Consider the following 27,233-nt stretch of genomic DNA (forward strand, 5'->3'; position numbering starts at 1 on the left):
TTACTTTATGTGGATCTGAAATGCACTTTACATTAGGCCAAAAACAGAGATTTTGTATAAAGATCATTGATATAGTTATTACTTCATCTGCAGGCTGGTTTAAAATAGTCCGACTCAGGAAATATTTTTTTTTCTTAAGCAGAACTTGTACATACATTTCTACGATTCACGTTAACATCGCAATGAGTTCCATTGTTTAGTTTCATCATCTGAGGTGAGTTAAGCGAATTTTCAAACAATCTTTTATTCATTACTTTCCAAAATCGGCATCTGAGTGTGGGTGACACAGTTTCCCTCACCTTTAAAATATCCACATAGCAACCCTGTGAAAAGCATTGTGCCTGACCCACACCGAATAGATTTAGGAACAGAACTCGTGCGCACACTATCTACAGTGAATGACGTCAAGGTGCATCACCGTTTCTACTGCATTGTGAGAGAAGTAAGCGCACCATCTTTATCAAAGTAACATGCAAGTGAACATTAGGAAAACAGTCAGCTGTTCCTGAAAGCGTTTTTTTAAGATTATCAGTCTCGGTAAGTTAGAATTATTTTTTTATCGCAGGTAATTTTTTAACATGCATACGTATTTATGTACGCGTATATTATTGTTTCTTTTTAAACTCTTAAAGATAAATCAGTAATTATAGAAAATAATAAATGCAAGTGGTTTACCACCATACAGTGTCAACTTTTTGTGTAGAAGGTATAAATCGTATTAATGAGAAATCGTTATCTAGGTTAACTGCAAAAGTATTTATTAATGGTAACTAAAGTGAAGAAAAGGAAATCATTTTGGCATCTTCGGTAGTCTCTTCACTTCGGTTTCTAAGTGACCTATTAAAACAAACAGATTTCATGTGATGAGTAAAAAGTAATTGTTTAACTTTGGGGTTAGCAGTGCAGTTTCTGGTATCATTCGAAACATTAAAAAATGTATGGATGTTTTAATACGTTATTTCATCGTATTACATATCGCACGAATCCACAGCTGTTAGATTCAGGCTTAATAAAATTACAGTTGTAGCACTATTTCCTTGACCTTTATTATAAGGTGCAAGATGTAATAGTTCTAGCAGTTACGTATCTGCCCACAGATGATTATGTTGATGTGTAAATATAGTTTTTGTTAATTATTATTAGTTAATATGGTAATTTTACTGTTTGTATTTATTATTATTATTATGATACATTTATCATTTCTAAATATTTCTAACAAAACATTATTAATTATGGGACTTTTAAAGATTTAACAGTAAAATTTCAACCATCAGTAGAAATGGTTATTATTATATAGAACCAGTACTTAACTAAAAACTAGACATTTTGTCATTGAAGAATATTGTTATTTATGATAAGTCCTCATTTTCAAGTGGATAGTCAGATACGTGTATAAGATGTAAAATAAATGATTTTAGAAAACCCAAGCAAATGATAAATATATGAAATTTTGAAAATAAATATTTTCAAAATATATGTTGAAACATGTAGCATTGGAAACTAAGCAAGCTACACATTTAGTAAACCATTTAGCTGAAAATTCATACTGTTAGTGTTAGGATTTTGTCTTTGTGTTGTTAGCATTATATATAATATCAGTAATTCTCTGATAGATGTTTACCTACTGTATGTACTTTAGATGTACTATGAGAACAAGTTTCTACCATTATGTACAGGCATTTTAGTTTACTGTGATAACAAATTGGTGGTATGAATTTTGTATTTTATCTAAGGGTAGAAAATTATTAAAATCCCCAAAAACTACCATAGAGTTGATTTATGAAAGGAGCATAATAATAATGGTGACATATATTTGCAATAGAATGACAATTAAACAAAGAATGCATGCGTGTAATTATATTTAATATTTAACAGCTATTCCATTGTTATGGTTACATAAATTATTAGGATAAGATGTACTATAATTTTTAATAACATCTTTACAACTTCATAGAGTGGGAAGTATGATATAATATCAGTATTGTTACTAATGAATACTTTTGTATTGTGTGAAAAAGTACACTTGTAACATGCCTAGGTTTTAAATATATTATAAAAGCTGAATCCTGTAATACGTTTATGTACAGTATCTTTGTGTGGTTATTATGCTGATTGAGAAGGTGAAGAAATACTTATTGCTTTTATGTAATTTTAATTAAATAAATGTGGAATACTTCATAAACATTGGTAAATACTTATATGAGATTGAGTTTTTATCTGTTTGTTATATTAAGTTAAATAACTAAGCTTTACTTAGTTTTGTTGGGGTCCTAATTCTAAATTGTAATATTTATAGAATAAGTTTTTGTGCAGGACATAAATTATGAATATGGAACATTCATACGTGATTGTTAAAGTATGTGTGGAGATTTTTATAAGCATTTGTATACAGTGGTTGAGCTGGAAACCTGGAGCCAATAGAGACAGTGCTTAATCCTTTAGGTCTTAGAAAATGTGGAAAAATAACTATCCTGTACAACATTTTGTCAAGTATGAACTGCATATCAGAGAAAAAAATACCAACTGTGATGAAAATAGCATTAAAGTGTGTTCAAGCATATCAGGAATCTTTTTAAAACATATTTTCAAACATTTTCACAGAGGAACTACTAGTGATGGCTTCTCTTTGTGGTTATTCTATATGTAAGCAGTTACAGTTGCATTTTTCATTCTTTTGCAGTTAAAAACCTTCATTGGCAGTAATTGATTCTGCTTATTTAGAGATAACCCATTGTTATATATAAATATTAGTGCATCTGTGTTCCATCGACAGCTGCAGTTGTATAGTTTCAGTTCCAATCAAGACCAGTTTTTGCATTCCTAGATTGCCCCTGAAGAAGAAAGGTTCACCTTTCAAAAGTGCCTGGTTTATTAGGGTTTTTATTTCACATGTAATTATATATTTTGTTATCCTGTGAAACTGTTTTGGCTCCCCCTAGGCAATGTATTCTATATAGCTAGTGAAATTTTCTTTGATTTACTTAGTGAAAAGGGAGTTAGTATATTCTGTATTTCCTTACCACTGGTTTTATTAGTTTGTAAAAATTTTTTCTCCCACATTATTGGATTCAAATTTAAAAAAATCCTAAGTTTAGACTGTTGTCAGATGCAGTGGCAGAAAATAACATGTTTTAGGAGCCGACTCCCAGGTTATAAAGAAAGCTGGTTATCTCTTAACCTTTTATTCATAACTAACTCTTCTGATAAAGATTTGTTTTATTTATATTAGGAACCATGATTTTCAGTAAATATTTGGTGGAAAAATTTTGTTACAAACTTAATCTAGCACAAGCAATTCTGTTTTGGTGTTTTTGTTTGTTTGTTTTTTTCCTGGATGAAATTCATAGTTTTCAGTGTACATCTTTTTAAATCAGATCATGCTGCTCATGAACTGAGATTTCAGAAGCAACAGTGTTTATGTATATACATTTCATTTTTAATTCCTCAAGCAAAGGAAATGTTTTGACATGATATAGCAAAGTGCAGATTTTGACACTATGCAAATACTGGTATTATGGAAGAACAAAATGAAACCCGTGAAAGTTAAATATTTTACATTTATTATGTGACCATATAACAGATATAATTGCTATTACTGTTGTATTGTTGAAATTAATTTTTATCAACCAATAGAAAGACTTGTGTGCATTTGAGATCTCTTTCCTAAAATCATATATTTTTAAAGCTTGTATATAAATCTTAAACAGTTTAACACTTGTATAAGCTCATTTATTTTTTGATGTATGGAGTAGGATGTGTTACTTATGGTATTTAGGTTTCTTTATGTAGGTGAACTTTTCACATTCTGAATCTTTATTGAAGTATCCTGTATATGCTGTTTCATTGTCATCACATGATGGGAGAATACAAGTATTTCTGTAACTCTGTCCTCCTTGGGGATTCCAGCAAGTTTTTCCTTCTACACTATGTGGAAGACACTTAAAGCATGCCAATCAAGAGAAGATTCTGGCATCCTTGTGGCAGTTTTGCTTAAATAGATTGTTCATGAATTTTTCTTCTTTGAAAACCTGTTGATATAGTTTAGTTACATTTACTTTATACTTATTAGAGACACTAACATTTTTTTTAAAATGACAGTAACTTACTCATTAAATGTTTCAAAAGCCCGTCTGTTAGGCTTTGCTAAACTTTTGTTGAGATGGAGAGGAAGTATATACAAACTACTTTACAGAGAAATGGCCATTTTCTGTGGTTTATACTACAGCCTTAGTGCACTTTACCGTTATATCTTAAAAGAAAGTCAGAGAACGTAAGTAATGGGTTTCTTTCTTACTTGGTTTTTTAATATATGGTATAGTTGTGCATTATATATCCTTTACAAAAAGGTTTTAAATTTATACTTAGCTTTTTGTTAAGACTTTTTCTACATAATTTATTTCTGATTGCTCATCCATATTAATTTGACATACTTTTTTGTATCAATATCTGTAAAGGTATAAATTTTTTTCTAATTTGATTACATTGTTGAGATTCTTTAAAAATTAAATGAAAATTTAAATTCTTTTGAAGTAATTAAACCATGTTCATCAATAATTCTGCATAAAGCACTAAAGGTTTTAGAATCATATAAATAATTTACTACAGGAACTACCTCTTAACAAACTATATGAACACATTTAAATAATTCCATAATTGTCTAGTACACCTATGACAAGTTTAATTTTATGTACTGATGAATAATGATTTTGTTACTTACAAGTAAATATAATAGGATTGTTTTCATTTAATATGTAGAATAGAAATAATTAAAGTTAAGTGATAAAGGTGTAAAAAAGATATTGTAGTATTTGATAAATGGTCAAAAGAATTATCTTGTAACATTCTGTATTTACAAAAATACATAAGACTTGTGTTTTGTCTGCTGTTCTAAGATATGAAGATTCTTGGCTGTGATTTTGTTTTAAGAAACATTAGCCATAAATCTGTGGTAGTGATTGCTTTGAGATAACATATTCAAGTATCTTTTAAAAGTATTTTATACAGACATGTGAGCAACCTAGCTTAACCCACCATGTACAATTTCTCTAAAGACTAGGATAGCGAAGTTAAAAACCAAAATACATTTTGTACATAAAGTATCATTGAAATAATTTGTACACTGCAGATATGAAATAATAAAGTAATATAGTGGTATATGATCTGGAATGTAATAAGAGTACAGTTATATTCATAATTATGTAATATTTTTTGTAAAAAATTAAAATATATTCTGAAACAGTTTCAATAACCATATGCTTTCCAATACAAGTCTAGCATTTTACTTATTTGTTCTGCATGCTTGCAAGTTGCTTATCATGAAATAAAATATTGGTGTTGATTTGATTTGTTTCTTTCAGTGTTTTTGAGAAACTAGCTCTCTACTGTGAGGCCTTCACAAATCTCATTCCACTGTCTTTCGTCCTGGGTTTTTACGTATCTATCGTTGTTAGCCGCTGGTGGCAGCAGTTCATGTCACTTCCATGGCCAGACAAGTAACCATAATTTGTTAAATATTTTAATTTGTAGTGTATTATCACAAGATAAATACAATGAAGAAAAATTAAAATTAACGTATAATACCGTGCATCGATGGTTAGCTGTAATTTTATGAAATAGCCTACATTTCAAGAAGTACTGACTTGAAATTTAATTACATGTAAATTTATAAGGTAAGAGATAAATAAGTTTTGTCATGTAAATAGTATTCCTCTTCAATTTAAGATAAATATTTTAAGTAGCTTTCAGTCTGTGATGTAAAAAGTGTGTTTTGCTGTATTTTTGTCATGGTGATACTATTGTTTCCAAAACATGCTTACCTTCAGTCACACTACAGCTATTACTCAGCTACTGTAGTTTCTTTACCTGTGATCATTTAAGCATTAGTCATGTTTTTTCTTACTTTCTCCAGTCTTTGACTCCTCACTTAATTTCTTTTGACAATATCTGTCTCATGACTATCTTGACCTACTTCAGTGCACCCTCTATCTTGATACTATATATAAGTACCTTCTTCAGGTAATTTTGTCATTTTTTTTCAATAAAACATTCAATAAAAAGTTTCTGTCCAACTATTATCTGTGTTCTGTATATTAGGATCTGCTACTGCAATTCATGACTCTATCCTTCAAAACAGCATTGAATTCATAGGTGTTCTGTTAAATTGTATCAACCTTTTCTCATCATCTCCATTTCCTTGGCCTAGATTTGCACCATTTCATGGATCTCTGGCTCCTGCTGGCACAGTCTTGTCAGCTTGTGGTATGTCACACTTGGATACTGCTTTCTGAAGGAACAAAGGCATGATTTTTTTTTTATTATAGTTAAGATATCTCTTCTCACTCTAAAATAACATATTGTCCATCTGAGTGTCTTTTTCAACATGTTTCATTCATGCTCCATGCAATGATACAGGCAGTTTGACTTGTACTTGCATCTCCTTCTCACATGATTTTTTATCTTTCGGGGTTGTGAAAATACTTTGAATCCCTCATATCTTGGAGACAAGGTCAACATGAGATCTCTTCAGTGGTCACTGCATCACTAGTAGATCATAAGCAGCAATTCACTGGATTCCCATATTCCTTTCTTCAGGATTGATATCTTTGATTTCAAGTGATGGTTGGATCAGAACAATACTACAGTCGGTGTTCCTCTGTTGCCATCCCATTCAGCTTCTCATCATTTCATGGAATGCCTCACTTTAAGAATGTGATGCATATTTTAATGGTCAGGAATACTAGACCTATGGATGGATAATGAGACTTTGACTTCTCTCAACATTAATGTTTTGGAACTTCTTGCTCTTGAAAGGGCAATGTCTTAAGGTTTGGAATCATTAAGAGAGAGTGATATCATGCTTCAAACTTTAACAATCGTTAAATGGCTTCTCACTTTTCCCATCAAGGGGGCATTCAACTCGGGTCTCTCTATTTTTGAACCTTGGATTTTTGATATTTGACCCATTCTATTCATATCATATCAAGATCAATATGTTTCATGGCTGGTGAACTTTGTGGCAGCTCACTTTCACAACCCTACTGGAGTCTCCTGACAGAATGAATGCTTCATCAAGGGATTTTTCCATTGGAGTTGCTCTCAGTTTGTGACATTGATGATCTATGAATGTGATGCTTATTGGAACACTCAACTTTCAGCATTTTGGTCTCTGGTACCTAATCTCTGAGCATTTGAAATAGATTTATTCAGTCAGAACTGGACTGAATTGCACCTATATACCTATTCATCTGTTACTCATAGCCTTAACAATGATTTGTTCAGCTCTTGGTTGGGTTTGTTGGTAACATTGGATTGGCCAGATCAACTATGATTTCTACTTTTGGCAGTACCTTCATGAGTGCCAAGGTTTCCAACTTCCTGTTTTGTCATCTCTGTTAAGACAGCCAAAATCTGACAACTTACACCATTCTTCCTGAAGCTCAAGCTTTATGCATGAATTTATGCAGCTCTTTGCACTGTGTCAGGTTTTAACTTCTAAGGTAGCCATGTACTTTTCTCAGTCTGTATCATTTCATGATGGACACATATCAACAGAAATGGCACATGTATTGATAATGCTTTATTATGAGGTGGTTGAACCCACTTAATCCAGATGTACCAACCAACTTGGCTTTTGAATTGGCTTTTTGATGAGGGTTTTATATCTTTCAACAATCACCCTATATCAGACAGAGTTATCAGCTACCTTTAGATAATAGAAGAGATGGTAATTCCTTGAGTCCTCATTGTTCTCTGGCCTTCTCAAGTTGTTTTGGGTCCATTGTCCCATATGACTGATTCAGTTATCTAATTGAGATATTGTTACATGATGTTTCTCTCTCATCATCTATTTGAGTCCTTAACCTCATGCACTATGTATCATCTTTCCCTTAAGCTTTTCTTATGTTACTGTTGGCCTTTGAACATTGACAATCAAATTTATTTGAGCTGCACGAGCATAGGATCCCTTATCATTCTATCTATGTCCTACTGTACCCAGACAGATCATTCTTACCTTGGACAATGGCAACCAGAGAAAGAGATAATTTTTTACTTATCCATTTGGTTGCTATTTCACACCTCTGTGAACAACTTGATCTCCATTGTTTGTTATGTCTGGTGATGGATTTGATGTGTTATGTGGCATGCTAAACAATGTGTTTTTTTTTTTAAATTCATTGTGAGCTTTAATTTCCTGCAATTTATTCCCAGTTACCTTCTTCAATATTGCTTATTCTGGGCTCTCTTTGGAGGTGAGTAGACTATTCTGAGCCACGTCTCATCAGATTCATCACATTTATGTGCTTAGCAGCCTTTAGATTACAGGCTGGAGGACATTTTGTAAGCTGGTTTGCAGATCTCTTTAAATATTTTATCTAACATTATTTTCATGATCTGGCAGTATTTTCCTCTGAGGTGTTTTTTGACTACCTCTTTAGCTGTTTGCTAGATTTATACAAAGGGGTGAGTACTTTCATTACTAATTTTGACACTTCTTTCCTTTCCAGGGTCTTTTTCCTCTTTCTTCATAGGATTCTGTTCTGTGGTGAGTGTTGCCCACTCAGGCATGCTTTTATCAAGCCAAATATGTGCTGGCAATCACTAACACAGTTCACTTTTATTTAGGTTGCAATAGTGTTTTATAAGACCAACTAAAGACTGACTAGATGGTATTACTGTACTCTGCTTGACTTCTCTATATGGACTATCATGAGTTAAGGATAAAGGAACCTTGCTTCTCTTCTCATAATGGTTTACTAACCCACCATGCACTTATCACTCATATTATTGTTGCCTAAACAGCTAATCATGTTAGAGGTCATCCACCACCAGTGTCTGTTGTCTATAACTTTTCATTATACAGGTTCCACTACCAGGGTGAAACCTAGTGGGAAGAATTTTGTAAGGGTTTTTGAGTGTTCCAGATGGCACTCATTCCATAATCTCTTGAGTTGGTAGGTGCAAAGAGATAATCACAAGGGATATTTGCAGCAACTGTAAAAATGCCAAATCCAAGAAGCTTTCTTTGGACCACCATAATTGCTACCCTTTCTCAGTTCATCAATCATCATTCAATAGAGCATACGTCTTTTAGTATGTAGCGAATACCTTCTGTACTAATAATCCTGTTTAACCAAAATTCTTTGTCCATAACACTAACAAAGCTTAAAAATTGGACTTGTTAACTGGATGGAGGTTGTCAGATCTTGGGTTTTTATGTCTATTTTTTTCTTAACAAGTTGTGATAGTTGAATTACAAAGAAAGAGATGACACACACACATACACATGAAATTAGTGTTTAATGAGAGTCTTGCAGTTTTTAGTTCAAACAACAATGCACTATAATACAGTAAACAAGTACACAGTTTACGATAGGGTAAGTGATATCTTGAGTTTGTGTGTAAACAAAGGGTTTAAGACTAGCAAAATCAATGAAAACTTAACTGAGAAATGAATTCTTGTTCATACAGGTTCTTCACCTGTAACTTAAGATGAAGTATAAAAACAAAAAAGTACTAATGGTGACTGTCTCTAAGTTGAAGTTCAAAACAACAAAGTTAACCATCACTTTAACCCCACATAAAATTGAAGCTTCTGCTTGGATTTCTTTACAACATTCATCACCTGTAATTTAAATATATACCCATGATCTGATATTCCATGAAGCAACTAATACAAAGCTTCATGAATGTAAAGAATTTAATTAACCCTTTCCCAATGATTTACAGGTCAAAGGCCATGTCATCATATTTGCCGACTTGCATTCAAAATTTTATTGAACTATTATTTTATAATTTATGTCAATAAAGGTTGGAATCAAATTGTAGCTTATAATTCAAACTTTAATAATATCTGAGTTAATTTCCTACATTAAAAGTAGATATTAAAAGAAACAACTAAACATAGATTTTAGTGAGTCTCATGGTATGTTGAATGCAGCACTGTTTAAAATTAGATGTTTGTGAGGTCAAAATACTAAGTCTATAGTTTTGTATAAATTAGGAACAAAAATTACCAATATTAAAAAGTTATAATATAAAATAATAACCTCACGTATTGTCATTCTGCTTAGATATGATTTATGTAATGAATTAAATGCAGTGGCCCTGTTCACCTTTTTCCATTTTTTGAAATGGTCTCTTCTGTACACTTATATCAACTTATTATATGTGAATAATCAATAAACATCTTAGAATGTTTTCAGAGTGTTTTCTTGGCTATTTTAATTTGTGAAAACCTCTATGTTCTTTCGATCTAAGATTTTCAGGAGGTAAATTGTGTCTTTAGTCTGCTCAAGGTTTCATATTTAAATATAGCTGGGTTACTAAGCTTAATAAATATAACGGAATTCTTTGGCATCATTGTAGTTATTTATGATTTATTGGTTATTCAACTGTGTGTGTGTGTGTGTGTGTGTGTGTATATAACGTTAAAAATTTGTTTGATATCTTCCACATGAAATTTTAAAAGGCTTAGCAATCTGTTATGTTACTGGATATGTAACATAAGTGGATGAGTACTGTGTCAATGCAAGTTATTTAGTGTTAGCTAAGCATAACTGGAAGGTCAGTATAATATGTAAATATATTGTGCTATCAGACTTAAGCTACGTAGACTAAATATTTATATTTTAGTATTATAATATGTAGTCATTCTAGCATGAAAAAATCATAATTTATATTTATTTTTTAATGTTTTTCATGATGGTTACGAGGTTGGTGAAGTGAAATATCCTACGTAGTTAGAGTATAGAAAATAACAAAATATAGTCTTACTGAAAACAAACATTTGAAATGTATTTGGGAGGTTTATAGATTATGTAAATAATATTTCAGGTTTTTGGGAAATCACTTCACACTCAGATTTGTAACGAGTCCATACAAATCTTTAGTAAAAATATTTCACTAATGAAGCTGATTTTCTTTTATATAAAATATTTGTAGTCTTTACTGAAAGTCTACCAAATTTTGTGAGTATACAATCATGTATCAAAGGTTATAGTGCAGATACTTAACATGCACAAATGTGTAGATGAACTTGTATGTTATACCAAGCCTGTAATGAAAGGATTAAATTAAAAGTGAAAGCCAGATGATTGCCTTGTACAAATATGACTGAAAGTTAACTCTTAATATTGTGAGAGAACTTTGAGAGATTTTAGAGAGTAAAATAATGGGAAAATACAATAACGTGTTACCAGAAATCTAAACTGAAGATTTTGAGAGTTTCACAAAGGAGTTATGTATGGGGGGGAAAAAAATGAAAAAATACTTTTTACTTCACAAGTCAAAATCTATGTCAATTCTTTGTTAAAATTTTGTAAAGTCTGTGTAAGAAATCTTTAGCAATTTTGTGTGAAATTCTGCTGTTTTAAGCTCCAACACTAGCATAAATGTATCATTAAACCCTCAACTTTTTGACACAAGAAAGTAGTGATTGATGCCTGTTGAGCAGTGAAGGTTAAAAGCAAGCCCACATGAAACCATTATCTGATTTATCAATAGTAATAAATCATTTTGCTAATTAAAATCCATGAATGAGAAGGCAATTAATTCCCAGCTAGTTTTTTTTAAGGAAGATGAAAACTAGAATTCACTTGAGCTCCTTTATATTCCATCTGAGGAACTTTGAAGAACAACATAATCTTTAAAATTTTAGTTGTAACTGAAAATGTGGAAAATTTATGTTTCAGTGCTATATATTGGAAAGAAATAATTTTACTCTCTTACATATTGGGTAAAGAGTATAAATATTATGCTAATTACTCTTAAAAAATTTCAGTACCTTTTCACTTTTCATTTTATTTTTATGAGTGAAGATAAATTTTTGAGACGTTTTTTTAATTTGTTCCTTATTCATTATCTTTAATAATAATATTGTATCCCTTATTTTACCCCACTTTGAGCACTGCCTATATCAATTGTTAGTTTGTTAGAAACATTATTTGAGGTTATTATGTAATGCATGTGAGTATTTCGGGTAGAATTACACATAACGCGTGATTTTTTTTTAAAAATTAGGACTTTGTTTGTCTGTTTATTTGAAACATTCTAGATTTTTTTTCTCTAGACTTAATGTTATAAATAATAAATTTTCTTAATGAAGTATAAAATTTCATGATTTTGTCTCTGAATTTTCACACAAATTCATAGTGAATTTAATTAACATCAGCTTTGTGTAATTTTTTTTATGTCTATACAACGTGAAAAATTATGCAACTGGAAATCTGAGATGTGTAGGGTATTTAGAAGAATAACTAATAGTTATGGTAGAGAAAATTTGTGTGAATATGAGGTTTAAGTGAAAATACTAGTTTTAAAGATGAAATTTGAATGTGTAAAACATGAAAGTACATGTAAAAAGTATGCACATTTTGTACATTTATCAGTACATGTCTTCATTTGTAGTTGCATTAAAATACACAGTTTTATGAAAGACTGATTTATTTCAGAGCTGTTTACATTATACTGATTGTTGATGCTGAGTGAAATAGTTTTGAAAATTACTTTGAACTAGTTCTTGCAAAGTATGCTTTTAAGTCTGACACATTTTAAAAGTCTGTATTTTGTTACATTATGGAAATTATATGTATTATTGAAATTAAATTTATTGCAGGCCTTGTATGCTTATATCAGCATATGTTCATGGCAGAGATGAAAGAGGAAGATTGATTCGTCGGACACTTGCTCGTTATTTAAGCCTGTTGTCAGTATTGTCCTTCCAAGCAGTGAGCACTGCAGTTAAAAAACGTTTTCCTACATTGGACCATGTGGAGGAAGCAGGTAAACATTTGAATAACAAATTTTCTAAATTGTCTGTCAATCTATCAAAACTTGTTTTGTTTTGCTAAAAATATTACAAATTTTCACATCTTTATTATGAGGTACACAGTCATTATTATAAGACATTTCAGACTTGTAGTCTTCTTTTAACATTTATTAATTGTCAGTTTACAGGATGTTGTTTGTCTCATATTGGCTTCAAAAATAAGTAAGAACTCATTTCCAGGTTGATTCTTAGTTTACTTTTTAACTGTCACAATTGCAGAGAAACTTGGTTGATCATTGTATAGGCTAACTGGAATAAGAAGATCTAAGAAACTACAGTAGGTGCACAACACTTTCCATGAGAATATGTGATTAAAATTATGAAAAGTTGAGGTATTTATGAACATCAGTGTTAAAATTAGGATTTGAGATAATATTTGAACAGATCTCTTTGAGTGCATTCTAAAAACATGTAGTTTTATGTACTTTTGTGGTATCCAATTGAGATATAAACAAATTAGCAACATTTTTTTGAGGAGGCCACTTTTTTGTCCACCCCTGTATATTTGTGCAGTTGAAATAATTGAATTCCACCTTTCTTACTTTAGTTTAGTATATAAATCTTGTATGGAATGTTCAGGTAATTTTTGTAATTTTATGTATGTGTTCTGCTTGTACCTAATGGCATTTTTTTTTTTCATGTTAACCCTATGCATATGTGCAGAGTCAGTTTGACTGATGATGTAACCATGAAACTGTATGTATTATGGCTATGAATATAGTAAGTCTAAATTCACAGAATTTGAAAGTTTTAGCAAATATTATGAGCCTGTTGTACAGAATAAATTTTGTTTTTATTAAAGTATTTTTACTAATAGTGTGTCTGAATTTAAGAATTAACCTAGTCAGTCTTAGTGAAAGATGATTTTTATGTTAACATTAAAAATACTTTTTTGTTAGTTTTTATATTTCATTTACTAAACTAGAAGCTACTAAGTGAATACCTAAAATAGAATGTCTAAGAAATACTATCAATTTTTCTGGGTTAAAACATTTCATTTCTGTTCAGAGCAGTGTCTTTAATCTAAACATGCCGAGCTCTTAGAGCAAAATGTTTTTACCACTAAAACAATACAAGTAGTCATATGTTTTATATAGTTTATGATTTGCACTTTCTTTTGGTAATAAACATGTGCAATAGTTATGTTGGAGAAAGTTCTAGAAGTTTATCTTAGTAAAACAAGAAGATGAGAGGTTAAAATTTCATACTGTGGCTTTCTAATATCTGCAGTATGTGCTTCAAGTTAGTTAAATGATCTAAAGCCCTTATGAACAAAGGAGAAAATATGAATTTGAAGCCACAGTGCCACCAGGTCATGCAGCTCAAAGGTGCAAATTGAGAAGTTCTTTAGTTTATAAAAATTAAAACTTAGATAATATAAAAGTTCGAATTATAAACTACATTTGATGACAACTTTATTAACATACATTGAAAATAAAGTAGTTTAATTGAATCTTTAATTTAACTATAAAGTAGCCATGATTTTCACATACTGACTATTCTATATGCATAGGGTTAGCTGGATGTTGAAAGGCTGTAAGCATGTATTAGTCACTTTGCTTAGTTAAAATTTATATACAGTAATGTTTATTTCATGAAAACTTTTGCAAGTTTGACCCTGTGTCTGTGTTCACCTTCTGGACTGAGGCAAACCTATCAAAAAAAGTAAAACAGGTACTTCTATAAACTGGGTATTATTTAGAATGATTTTGTGTGTAGATATTCTAAGGGTTGTAGAATACTTCACTTAGACCATTATATTATTGGAATGTATGATTTAACATTTTTCTCCTCTTTTCTAATTCTGAAGCTAGTCAGTTTTGTTTTTACAGTGGTATTTATGTGAATAAAGATGTGTTTTATTGTATTTGTTCTTGTTTTGTCCTATGATGTCTATGTTTAATTTATTCTTCACATAATATTTTTGGAACCTGCTATAATATGCATACTAATAACTATTTGGTAGATATCAGCTATGCCCAAGAATTGTATTTAAAACACTGCATATAACATACATATCTGAAGGAAGCAAAAAATATAACTTGTATATTTTAAACATCAACTTATAATTAAATCATTATTTGCACCATGAAATATTCCCATATTTGTATAATGTAAGTTAAGTTGATAGCCTTGTTACTTTTTTAATGAAATGCTCGTGTAAGGTAGATAAAAGACGACTCTTGTTAAATAATGGCATGTAGTAATATGCATGTCTGGATCGTGATTCACAAAACAACAAGATAAGTACAATACATGCATTACTAGCAACTACTCATACCATGAATAAAACAAAAATGATGATTATCCTTTATAGTGTATTTTTATTCACTCTGACATAAATCTTATATTAGAACTTCATCAGTATCTTTAACAGTGAATAGTGTAGTAAAATTGCAAGGAAAGTGATATGATGTTTTCTGTTCCATTAATATGTTTTACTATTTTGTATGTTAAACATGTAATAAGTGAATAAATTTTCTTGTATGCATAACATAAATTAATCTGTTTTTTAATGAATTATTTTTACTAAATAAAAAAAATATACTTGTCTAGAATAGACTTCATTATTTTGTTTTTAGGTCTGATGACAAAGGAAGAACGTACTGTGTATGAAGAGATTTCTGTTGTTCACGGGAAGTGGTGGATTCCAGCCCAGTGGTTCACAGCTTTAGCCACACGTGCAAGGAAGGAGGGTAGAATTAAAGATGACATTCTCTTGAGTGATCTGCTGAATGTAATTCTTCTTTATGAAATGATCTTTTAGTTTGTATATTCATATACAACTTATTTTTGATTAATTAATTTTTCTTTATTTATGTAGAAGTGTGGATGAAATTGTAATTTCTTCGTACTATTAGAATAAATGTTTATGATGAAGCCCAAGTTATCAAGTGACATTACTCCTTGTTTGGTAAATGTGGCTAGAATTTTTATGGTTAGATATAATATTATATCTGATTTGTTATTTTGAATTTTTTTTTTCCCAAGGATTTCATCATTACCAAACACTGAAGGCTAGTTTTGTTTGTATCATGTAAATTTGTATTAATCTGATAGCTTGATTTGTGATTGAAGTTAAAATAATGGTTATTAGTTAATAATTCAAATACATCCAATCTTTACATGAGCAGCACCAAAGGGTGACTTAAAATACATTGATTTTTGTATTCTAAGTATATCAAAATTTTAAACTTTTATGGTCCTGTGTTCCTATTTTGAAGTTAAGCCATGTGCACAATTGCAAAAACTCTATGGGAAGTGCTTCTGAAAAATTAATAATAAAGCTACACTATTTTCAAGTATTATTAATGTAATTATTAAGTTGTTTTATAAATGTTTAAGATAAGCTTTGAGTTTACAAGTAACCATTTTTCAGTTGATGCATGTATTCAGGGTGAATTGAAGAATGTTATATAATCATGATAACATCATCATTTCAGTTGTATTTATGTAGGTGCTGTCTGTTTTTTTGCCATGTTGCTAAAATCTAATGAAAATGTATTTTTCCCTTACAGGAACTGCATACATTTCGTGGAAACTGTGGAATGTTATTCAATTTTGACTGGATTAGCATTCCTCTTGTGTATACACAGGTGAGGATTTGCTTACATTTAATTTTTGGTTACCTTTTATTGAACAGATGCTTAACTTGTATAATGCAAGTGTGAAAAGACTTTAGTTAAGAATTTTTGTATTAAACTAAAATTTAAAAAAAGCAGATAAATATGGAGAAAAATTTCAAACTTTTAGGAAGTCTTTAGAGCACATAAATTATTGCTTTTCGTGTTATTATCTAGAAAGGAAGGATGTTTTCAAGTCCAAATTACTGTTTATTGTGTTACTTTACAAGGGTAGTTAATTCTGCAATAATTTATCCAATTATGCATGTCTCTCTTTGCTTTTTAGGAAATGCAGATACACTCTGTGGTTATGAAACAATTAAAGTAAAACAAATGAAAAATTAAGTCTTGCGTCTTTTTTTTTCAACTTTTATTTCATTTTTTTTAGATGAAAGGGAAGTGTTAATGTTATTGAGGATTATTCAAAATATTATTTATATTTTTGTAGATTTTTTCATTTATTTCTTTTTTTAATATTCAGATTTGTTGCCAAATTTCATTTTAAGTTGCTTCTTGAGAATTCTAAAGTTTCATAAAAACATTTTCTAGTGATATAATGTAAAATACAGAGGTTGAGTACATTAAAATAAAACAGGTTTGAAGCTTCAGAGCATTGATACAATCCAGTTTACCATACTTGATCATGCTGTATCTAACAACTGTACATTTTGAAATGTAAACAGCCTGCAGCATAGTTGATATTGCAAAAGGATCCATCGTAAACCTGTCATGCAAAAATACATTACTCCTTCCTTTAGACTTTTTACCTAGTGTATATAGATGATGGCTTACCAGTGGTAGGTTCAATAGTCTGGTTCATTAATTCATTATATAGATGATGGCTTACCAGTGGTAGGTTCAATAGTCTGGTTCATTAATTCATTATATAGATGATGGCTTACCAGTGGTAGGTTCAATAGTCTGGTTCATTAATTCATATAAGCTTGTTTTCCATCAACATTGCTGTGAAATAGTATGAACACCTACTTCATTCTTAAATTGCTATAAGTATGTGTTAGTTGAATAAGAAAAGATTGTGACTGAAAGCCTTGTCTTTGTGATCATGTACCCGTTGTTCTTATTTCTAGGTGGCAATACTTCTTGTTTATATCATTAAGTCTTACAGTTGGTGGAAAATTTGCATTACATGTGGAATCATTGTTTTGGATTGCTTAATTTCATAGATTTATTTTTAACCACTAGGTTGTAACTCTGGCCATTTACACTTACTTTATGGCATCAGTTATGGGTCGTCAGTATTTAAATCCAGAGAAAGGTTACCCAGGGTATGAAGTGGATCTCTATATTCCTATATTCACAATTTTGCAGTTTTTCTTTTACATGGGTTGGTTAAAGGTAAGTTCTGGTTGATATTTTGTGTAAAAGAATATTCAGAAAGTGTTTTGAAATACTGTTTTACTTCTGTGGATAACTTTATTTTATCCATTTAAGCATGTGGTTTTAAGAACACCAAAATTCTTTCATAGAATATTTTATTATTTTGTGGATTTTGTTATAAGTACATACTACAATGTATCTGGAAAGAAGGCTTATGTTATTTTTACATGATTTTCTTATAGGTAGCAGAGCAGCTTATTAATCCTTTTGGGGAAGATGACGATGATTTTGAGTTAAATTGGTGTTTAGACAGAAACCTTGTGGTAAGTGATTATTATATACCATACATAAACCAAACTGTTATACTTTACAACAAAATATTAAACAGTTTAATATTATGTGACCATTACACTTTTGTGCCTTTTGAATAATGAAAAAATTGTATGCCATTAATTATACGTGCTGTTGCAAAAATGCAAAGGTGTTTTAGATATATTTTGCCTATTCTACTAATGTTAGAAAAACTAACCTCATTTCGTTTATGTATTTTTCTCATTTGGTTCAGTTTTGGTTGTTGGTTTCACATAATTTATTTGATTACCCATTGATGACAGGCTGATACTTTGGATGAAAATCCATATTGTAAGAGCTGTTCAAATATTAAAAACCAAACAAACACAGATATAAATGGTAGCTTATTTTGATGTTTCAGTGGCCTGGATGTCATCATTAATGATCAGTTATGGCATATAAAGGCTGCTGTTCACAATATATGGTTACTGGGAATCATTAGTCCAGGCTATTATTTGTGTAATGGATTTTAAAACAGTAAAAAATGATTATCATTTACTAAGTTGTAAAAAACTTTGTTCAACCAGAATAAGTAGCACTTGTACTCTTCAAAGATGAGTCAAGGCTTCATATCTATTTAATGGTCAGTATATTTGTGCATGTATAGCCAGAGGTAAACAATATTCCTGATAAGTGATCATTTTGTTGGTGGTTCATTTACTATGTAGAGAGGTGCTAGCAGTGGTTAACTTAATGTTATACTGTCTGAATTGTTATGGACTATATCAGATAAGAAACCATGGAGAATATTGATTGGCCAACAAGAAGTTTTGATCTAATTTGAAAAAATTCTTCTGGACTACTTTTCTAAATGCCAAACAGATCAGTATCTTAACCTATTACGTGATGTCGGAGGATAGTATTACCTTAACTGATGAATGGGATAGGAGATTGCAGGACATTGTCTAAGGACGGCAAAAGTATGCCAGTAAATGTAGGGAATGTATCAATTCCAAAAGCATCTTTGGTAATTATTTCTCTCGTAGTTTCATTAGAAAGAAGAAACTTAAATGCACATAATAAAATAACATTCTATATAAGAAAAGTATTTAGGGTTACAAGTATCTCTTATGGCATTGTAGTTTATTCCAGTTGTTTTTCTTGTATTTCTAAAAGTTCATTTTCTTTCCATGTAGATATCGTTTTTGATAGTAGATGAAATGTGTCAACGACATCCTCGCCTTGTTAAAGATCAGTACTGGGATGAACTAGAGCCTCAGCTTCCATATACTAAATCTTCAGTGGCTCTTCGCACTCAACCTCACTTAGGTTCTGCTGTTAATCTGGAGTAAGTTTACATGTAAACTGTAATAGTATATCTTTCTGTACTTTTCTTCATATAAGTATTATCTTACTTTGGTACTAAGTTATTTGCAGTATTCTTAAATCTTATATTCTTTATTCTTCTACATAGTACCTCTTAATTTTAATAAAATTGTAATACTAGATGCATTAATGGGTGTAAAGTTAATAGTATGTCCAAAACCCAAGTGTGTCTGTTCCATCTTGACTGTGTCTTGGACATTTTGAAAATTGTACAAAATAATTTTGAAAACTACATTATCAGTATTTTGATTTTGGCAGAATGCTTGTTTTTTGAAAATTTATACATAAGTAATAAAAACGACATTAAAAATCTTTTACCTAGTAGCTTCCATATACTAGCTCTAAAAATTGATGTGATTTTCATTGTATGAAATTAGATAAGTATTTTCAAATGAATACATAAGAGTATTGATGTTTAAGGACCACTTGATATGACTTAAAGCTTTTTTTGTTCAGACATTTTGAGATATCATTAAGACACATGTAAATGTATGCAATACTGTTTTAATGGTATTAATTTTCTGGCTAAGTATATTGATTTTCAACCTGTCATAAAGAATGTAATAAACAGTGTGTAAAGCAATCAGTTGTATGCATATGAATAAGGTCAACTATGTGTAAAGTTTTTATATTCTATGTTTTTCTTTTGAATCTTCAGGCTTATGAATTAGTCTTTTTAAGTTCAAAAAATTATGTTCTGCAACCTTTAGTATTAATTTTGCCATTGTCAGTTGGCATATTTGGCCTTAAGACAAGATTTCAAGCCTTACCTTCAAGTCTGGTGAAGGACTCAGCATGGTATGTAGCTGAAACATCTCAAGGAAAACAAAACAGGCAGGAGGAGCCAATAGGAAACATATTGATTATACTATTTAAACCCAAAATGGAACACCTTTATTTATAAAATCTATTAACCTTTGTTTTCTAACAATTAAGAGACTTAACTATTTTTAGGGATTGTATGATATACAAATTTAAAAATATTGAGGACTATTATAGTAAATTTGCATTTTAAATTTCAGCATTAATCTTGATGAAGCTGAGTTTGTTCCAATGGAAACGATCATGGAAGACGATGGAGAAGAGAACACCTATAGCAGCCCTCCAGTCAGCCCAAATACAGAATTATTGTACCCAGGTTTTCCACAACCTGATAAACCAACTATTCCTATTGTAGATGAAACTGGCTCTCAGTCAGGTCTCAAAGGCTTTAGTGATTTTCCAGGGAGCAAATTTTTAAATATGTTGATAGGACATAGTAGTTCAGAAAATGTAGCACAAACCCCAAAGAAAGAGGGGAGCATAATGCCTACTTTTACACTAAAAACACCAAGTCGAAAATCTCGCACAAGTTCTCAGAGTGAAAATACAAAGAATTCACAAAATGATGAAAAAGATGATCAAGAGTTGGTTACAATGCCACAGGAATCTCATGATGTTTTGAAAAATGATGCTACAGGAACCTCAGTTCAGCAGTCTTCACTGATTATAGATATTCCTGCTAGTGAAATCCGTTCAGATGGCCCTACTGATCAATCTGAGTTTTCAGTCAAGAAGAGTAAGGACACTGAGCCCACTGGAACAGTAGAGGACTGTAAAGAAGGAAACAAAATGGTCACTTTTGAAGGAGATCAAAATCAACCATCAAAAGATGTAGTTGTAGAAATGGATTCTGCCTCTGACTCTCCAACAGATCAAGTACAATCACCATTTGAACCAACACTGTCAGATGAAAGTCTTGCTGTATATGTAGAAAGCAATCAAAGCACAGTTAGTAGTTATGCTGAGCTCTTAGGAGAACAATAGTTTAATTATTTCTTGTTTCATAAAGTATGATGATATTCTTTTTGTAAATGTTTTGCTTGATTGATGTGATAATCTAAGAAAAAAAGTATTTTTAGTCAGTTTTTTGTTTTATCATTTAACTTACAAAAGTTTGAGTTTAGGGATCTTTTGTTCTGCCATTGTTTTATTCACTAATAATTAACAGTTGGAAGATGACATAAGCCAGTCCTTTATTGTTTTTTTTGTTTACTATTTATACAATAATAAGTTATTGTTTCAAACTAATTTTGTAATATTACTTGATCATTTCATATAAATTAGCAGGACTTTAAATTTGTGGAAGATTGTTATAATTTTTTTCACAATACTTTCTTGTGTCTACAGATAAAACGTTAATCTAAGAAAGCAAATCAGACAAAGAAAATACAACTATTTTCTATACACTTTCTGTATGAGGGAAATATGAACATTGTATCTGACTGTGCTGAAACTTATTAAGAATAAAAGTTTAAGAAACTTCTATATTTTCTATAAATCAAGTCAAGTCCAGGAGTATGAGTGGAACTTATTATTGTGCATCAATTTACCTTATCAGAGATCAGGAGTAAATACTGAATTTATCTTTATATTATAACAATTATTATAACGATATATACATATATATTGTTTCATGGCATCTGCCCACCTAAAATGATTAATTATGGACAATGTTTTGACACTCTCATGGTTAATGTGATGAAGGCAACTATGAGAATGCTGACATGTAGTCCTGAATTATTCAAGTCAGACTGTCCATTTAGAAGCAAACACCAGTTTAGGTTAGAAACATTAGTTTTTAGACTAACTTGATTTTTAATATTATATCCATTTGCAGTTCAAAATGTTATTTTTAACTTGTTACGCTGTCTTTTTTGTGTTCTTAGGATTTATCATGTAGTATTTTGTGTAAGTTAACATTAGTGTCAAGGTATATTTTCCAAAATTATATTATTTGTATATGCCATCTTATTGTTTAAGTAGCAGGGTTATTACTGTAGTACTTGTGCTCTACAAAATTCATCCACTATCTGAATCAAATTCATTAGTGCATTGCTGTCTATATTTTAGAACATTATTAACATTCTTTATCTAATTTTTATCTTCAACATCTGAATACTGTTGTTCATAAAGTGTTTTCTATACTTGATTTAATGTAATAGCAGTTTAAAAATAGGTTTTGATGAACCAAAGCTACAAGTAGTTAAGCATGTAAAAATTCATGTGTTTTAATTGATTTTATATTTTTGTTAATTGAATGCTTTGTAATTCTTAAGTTTTTCAGCTTAAAGTGTAACAGGTATATGCCATTATATTATCATAAACCTTTCTATATATCAAGCAACATGATTAACATGTAACTGACTTAGTCAACATGAAAACATGATTTTGGGTTCGTAAAGAATGTTTTTGATTGTATAATGATAAATAGATATTGATGTTTAACTACATTGAGACAGATAATAGCATATTCAATTTTAACTACATAAAATAACTCCTAACTAGCAGTCATGGATTAAATTTGGAAGTTGGGCAGAATGAAAAAATTAAAACAACTTATTTTATAAGACATGTTTGTGCCTGAAATGACACAAAACATGTACTTCAATTAGCTGTTTAAATATCAATATGTCAAATTAAAGTAAATCACTTGCAAATATAACTTGAACCCTTTTATTTATATAGCTGCAAAATTTCACATTTTAAGGGTTTTCTTTGTATTTTGCTACATGATACTGGTAAGCAGTGATGCTGGACATCACTAGTAGCCATATACAGATAAACTGTACTGTATGGTTATCGATACATTTATTCTTGTGTATGTACTGTAATCTAGCAATGTAAGAAAACTTGTATTCGCGTTTGTGGCAAAATACTTTAATTTTTTTCAGAGGTGGTTTTATAACCTGCAAGTAGGATATTTTTTCCTTTATAGCAATTAATAACGATAATAGCATTGTTTATAATAAATAAGTGTCGCTGCATGAAGAGTATTTAGCTAAAAAACAACAACAAACTAATCTTTGTCAAATGTCCCATGAATGAGCATTACTACTTTAGCTGACATTAATGTGAGGTTGTGTGTGTGTTCATCTGGCATTTTTAATGTTTGTACATTTGAGAAGTCACTTTTATCTAGCTGTGTATTTTTATTTGTTAGCTCTGAAATGGACTGAATTATATCTGCACATGCTTTATGCAATTTCATGAGGCCTGGTAGTCAAGACACTTGCAATCTTTGGATCATGGGTTTGAGTCCCAATCATTCTTGTCCTTTTAACCGTAGAGGCGTTGTAACTTGACGACCAATGCCACTTTTCATTCGTAGAAGATTACTTTAAGAGATTGCAGAGGGTGGGTTTTGATTACCTTCCTTTCATCTTGTCTGTTACTTCAAAAGTAGGGATGCCTAGTGCAGATAGCCCTCAAAATTAAATAAATAATCCCGTATACTTCGTTTTTTATAGTACTAGAAATTAATGTAAAAGAGCGTATATCACTTTTAGGAAATTCAAGTTAGGAACACAATGCTTTAACTTTTCTAGCAATCTTTAGATCACTATAAACCGTTTTTGTAAGATTTTCCTGGGAAGAAATGTAAAAAACACCATTTAATTCGTTTAGGATATTTTTATTGGCTGAAGCCAGAGTAGAAAGTATGAATAAGTTAGTGTAATTTACATGGTTAAGATTATTTTTATGTAGTGATGAATTTGAAGATATTAATGTCCCGCTGAGTTGCATGTCACGTGCTTTTTTGTTTTTCATGATTCAAGTTTTAACAGTACGATTGGATCGAAAACACGTGACGCAACAATAGTTATATTTGAAAATTTTAACGTTATCTGGACCGTTTTAATTTTCAATAAAAAAAGTACATTACTACTCCAAAACAATAATAAAATATTAATTTAAGAAAAAAGATATGAGAAAACGCTCGCGCATGAGCATCGCACTCATTGCAAATTCTACCTCGTCCGGAGATCGTGTATAAATCACCGGAAACCTTTGAAGGTAAAGGAATTCCTGAGACTGGATAAAATTCGGATAGATCCCGGGTATGATGATAGCGAATCTGAAGTAAGTCTAAGGTTGATTATTTTATAATTTTGATGTCACATTATGGTGGATACGTTATATATAGAGAGCCTTTTCTAATTGTTGTTCTTGTATATTAGACGAAGTATTAAGTTAATTATGTTCTTTCAATGAATTTTCTTTTTCGAGTTGAAAAATTTAATTATTGTTGCTACAAAACTGTACAGAGCAATTATTTTTTAATTTTAGCTGTGAAGATTAGTGTTTGTCATTAAATATTTATTCAATATCGTATTAAATAATATAATATTATTGCAGCGTCGTAATATTATTTTCAACTATTTCGTCTATATTTGTTATTTTCTTGTACATGATATAAAAAAACATCTTGATTGTTGGTTTAGTGTTGGTAAAAGATATTGGCATTACTTGTGTTTATAATTTAAACAGTTTTATGTTGATATATTTTGTAATATTTGGAAATAATTAAAGACCTAAACTTCAAACCTTCGTAAACACTATGAAAGTCTGAAGAAATGAATCCATTAGCACCTGAAAGGTGCCTTGTTTTTTGATTAAGGAAAATTGTCTGCGTCTTGAGAACAGCGAAAAGAATATTTTCCATACTTTTAAGAGGGGTAAGAGAAAGCTAAGAATATATGAGAATTTAGTGTTTGTTTGAATTTAAACTTTAGTTGTTTCGAGAATGTTAGTTTTTTTTAGAAACGACCCAGCTTAGACCTTGGATTTTTTTTTTTTTGAACGAGGAGGATAAGCTTGTTCTAATAATCTTTCAAAGTAAATTACGAAGTAGCCGGTTAAAAAAATTGAATTTGTCTCTCGTAAAACCTTTAATGATTATTAAATGTAATACAATGTTAGTGAACGAATACAAATCGGTTTATAGAATCTGCTGCACTATTGGATACTATGTGGAATGTTTCAGTATAAAAGACCTTAGCTCTTACGGATTTGTAAGGAAATGTTTTTAATTTCATCAACCATGCACATATAAAAGAAAACTTTTATTGGTCTGGGAAGATATTTCAATTTATCAAAGTATCTCAAGTTAAATTTTATACTTAAATGAAGTGAATAATAAGTTTTATTTCAAGAGAATTGATCAAAGCCTATTTTTCTTTTCTGGAAGTTTGTTTTATTAAAATATCTACTGAAAATCAAATGACGCAGTTGTGTTCGTGTCTTAACCATTTCTTCTGGAACTTTACACACACACACAAAAAAAAAGATAAATATTAGACCTTCATGTGCCGGCGTTGACGAGTAAAGGCTGACTTGTACAATTAATATACAATTGGTATAAATACTAGAATAATCTAAGGTGACGAAAGACATTTCAGTTATGAAATATCAAGGCCGTCAGATACCTTTTTTACATATAATAGGCATGTTTCTTATGTTTTTAATGCCTACATGTCGGTGAAAAGATTTGTTTATATTTTTTATATATTTGTAATATTTTGTAGGCATGTTTCTGTAACGAATATTTATTCCATTATTATTAAGATGTAGGTGAATTTGTTCTCTTTTAATTAAGCTTTAGAATCAAATGAGTTTAAAAGAATATCTTGTGAGACGGAATAGAATTGGCAAGATCAAAATAGTTTAGACTGATATAAAAACTCCGCTTGAAAACTCTGGACTATTTCGTTTGTATGAAATTGGTACAAATTCAAATAAAGGACATAAGAAGCAATACCGAAGTAAAAATAAAATATATTTTTGTTAAATTTTCTTGCAAGAATCTTAGCATTAACTAAAAATAGTTGTATCAAATAATATATGTATAATATTTTTTTTATTGTGGATAATAAAATTGTTTTAAGACATTTGACGAGTTTTCTACATTTATTTACAAATAATAAAAAAAGGAAAATAAGACTAGTTTTGTATGAAGAAACATGTAATTGTTTGCCTTATTTCCAGGCCGAGGTATTTGTAGTGACAGTTTCTCCTGGCTGGCAACCTTCCTACTGATTGGATGTTCAAAATTAAAGATTACTATACTTTAACATGTGTACGTATAAGATCCGGCACAGGTTAATTTCCAGTTTTATCCAGTGAATCTTTTCTTGCGAACATACTAACCTGTAGTATCTAACAAATGGTTAAAAGTGCTTACTTGTAGCCTACGATATCTATTCAAAAAACCGTACAATGCAACTACTCACGAGGAGTTTTGACCAAAAGGTTTATCATTACGTAGTTGTCTGTAACTTTGATGTATTAACAAAACTGTTTGTTATTACTGACTGTAACGAGCGACAAAACTTTTACATGTAACCGACCCTAAGTGGCTCAGTAATAAGTCAGGAGATTTTGGTAGTAAAAAATGGGTTTCAATATTTGTGGTGCGCAGAATAAAAATAGTCGATGTAACTTCGTGCTTAACAGTAACAAATCAATCGCGTACAAGTAACCTTGACGTTTCTTCAAACAACAGATCATGAAATATGTTATACGTACGTCGTACTTGTAATTGCTAAACATTTTAACATTAGTAAAGTTTCAGAATTTTCATTTGAAGCAATTTCCTGATTTTTGCTGCTTCAGTCTTAAATAGTTAAATAATATTTTGTGTAAATTTTAATGTAAATCCTTAGACCAACCAATTTTGAGAGCGTACAAACCATTACTTAAGTCTATTGTGACGGTTCCAGTTTGAAAATGTAAAAATACTATATTTAGGTTATTATTATATGTTAGTACCAATTTTCAAGTATGTCAACTCGCTAGAACTTGAGATCCAATTTCGGGGCTTTTTAAAAAATATATCTTTTCTTCAAAATCCATGATATTTTGTGTCAAGCTGCATAAAATGCGTGTAATCATTCATAAGTTAAAAATAAGTCCAAAAGTGCTTCGTCATAATTAAATGACAACAGAAG

The 27,233-nt window shown here is 30.4% G+C and overlaps 1 protein-coding gene across 4 annotated transcripts; it reads left to right on the top strand.

Annotated features, from left to right (window-relative positions):
• Positions 1 to 26,168, top strand: LOC143246412 (bestrophin-4-like). Of its 4 annotated transcripts, none has more exons than XM_076493094.1 (10): positions 4 to 537; positions 3,776 to 4,270; positions 5,358 to 5,492; positions 12,614 to 12,780; positions 15,409 to 15,563; positions 16,345 to 16,422; positions 17,653 to 17,805; positions 18,030 to 18,110; positions 19,275 to 19,426; positions 20,487 to 26,168. In XM_076493094.1, the coding sequence occupies exons 2-10, from the start codon at positions 4,092 to 4,094 to the stop codon at positions 21,268 to 21,270; spliced, it is 1,884 nt and encodes a 627-aa protein (XP_076349209.1). In that variant the 5' UTR covers positions 4 to 537; positions 3,776 to 4,091; the 3' UTR covers positions 21,271 to 26,168. The 4 variants fall into 4 exon arrangements, with proteins under 4 accessions (XP_076349219.1, XP_076349209.1, XP_076349201.1 ...); XM_076493086.1 differs by having other exon boundaries at positions 3,790 to 4,270; XM_076493104.1 differs by lacking the exon at positions 5,358 to 5,492 and having other exon boundaries at positions 1 to 537; positions 3,790 to 4,270.
• The last annotated feature ends 1,065 nt before the right edge of the window (positions 26,169 to 27,233 follow it).

This window comes from Tachypleus tridentatus, chromosome 1 (genome assembly GCF_004210375.1).
Source record: "Tachypleus tridentatus isolate NWPU-2018 chromosome 1, ASM421037v1, whole genome shotgun sequence".
Lineage (NCBI taxonomy): Eukaryota > Metazoa > Arthropoda > Merostomata > Xiphosura > Limulidae > Tachypleus > Tachypleus tridentatus.

Excerpts from the sequence above, each read along its gene's own strand:
- LOC143246412 (XM_076493094.1), top strand. The coding sequence starts at position 4,092 with ATGACAGTAACTTACTCATTAAATGTTTCAAAAGCCCGTCTGTTAGGC. Across the intron at positions 4,271-5,357 it reads TTAAAAGAAAGTCAGAGAAC|TGTTTTTGAGAAACTAGCTC; the intron begins GTAAGTAATGGG and ends TGTTTCTTTCAG. Across the intron at positions 17,806-18,029 it reads TTTACATGGGTTGGTTAAAG|GTAGCAGAGCAGCTTATTAA; the intron begins GTAAGTTCTGGT and ends ATTTTCTTATAG.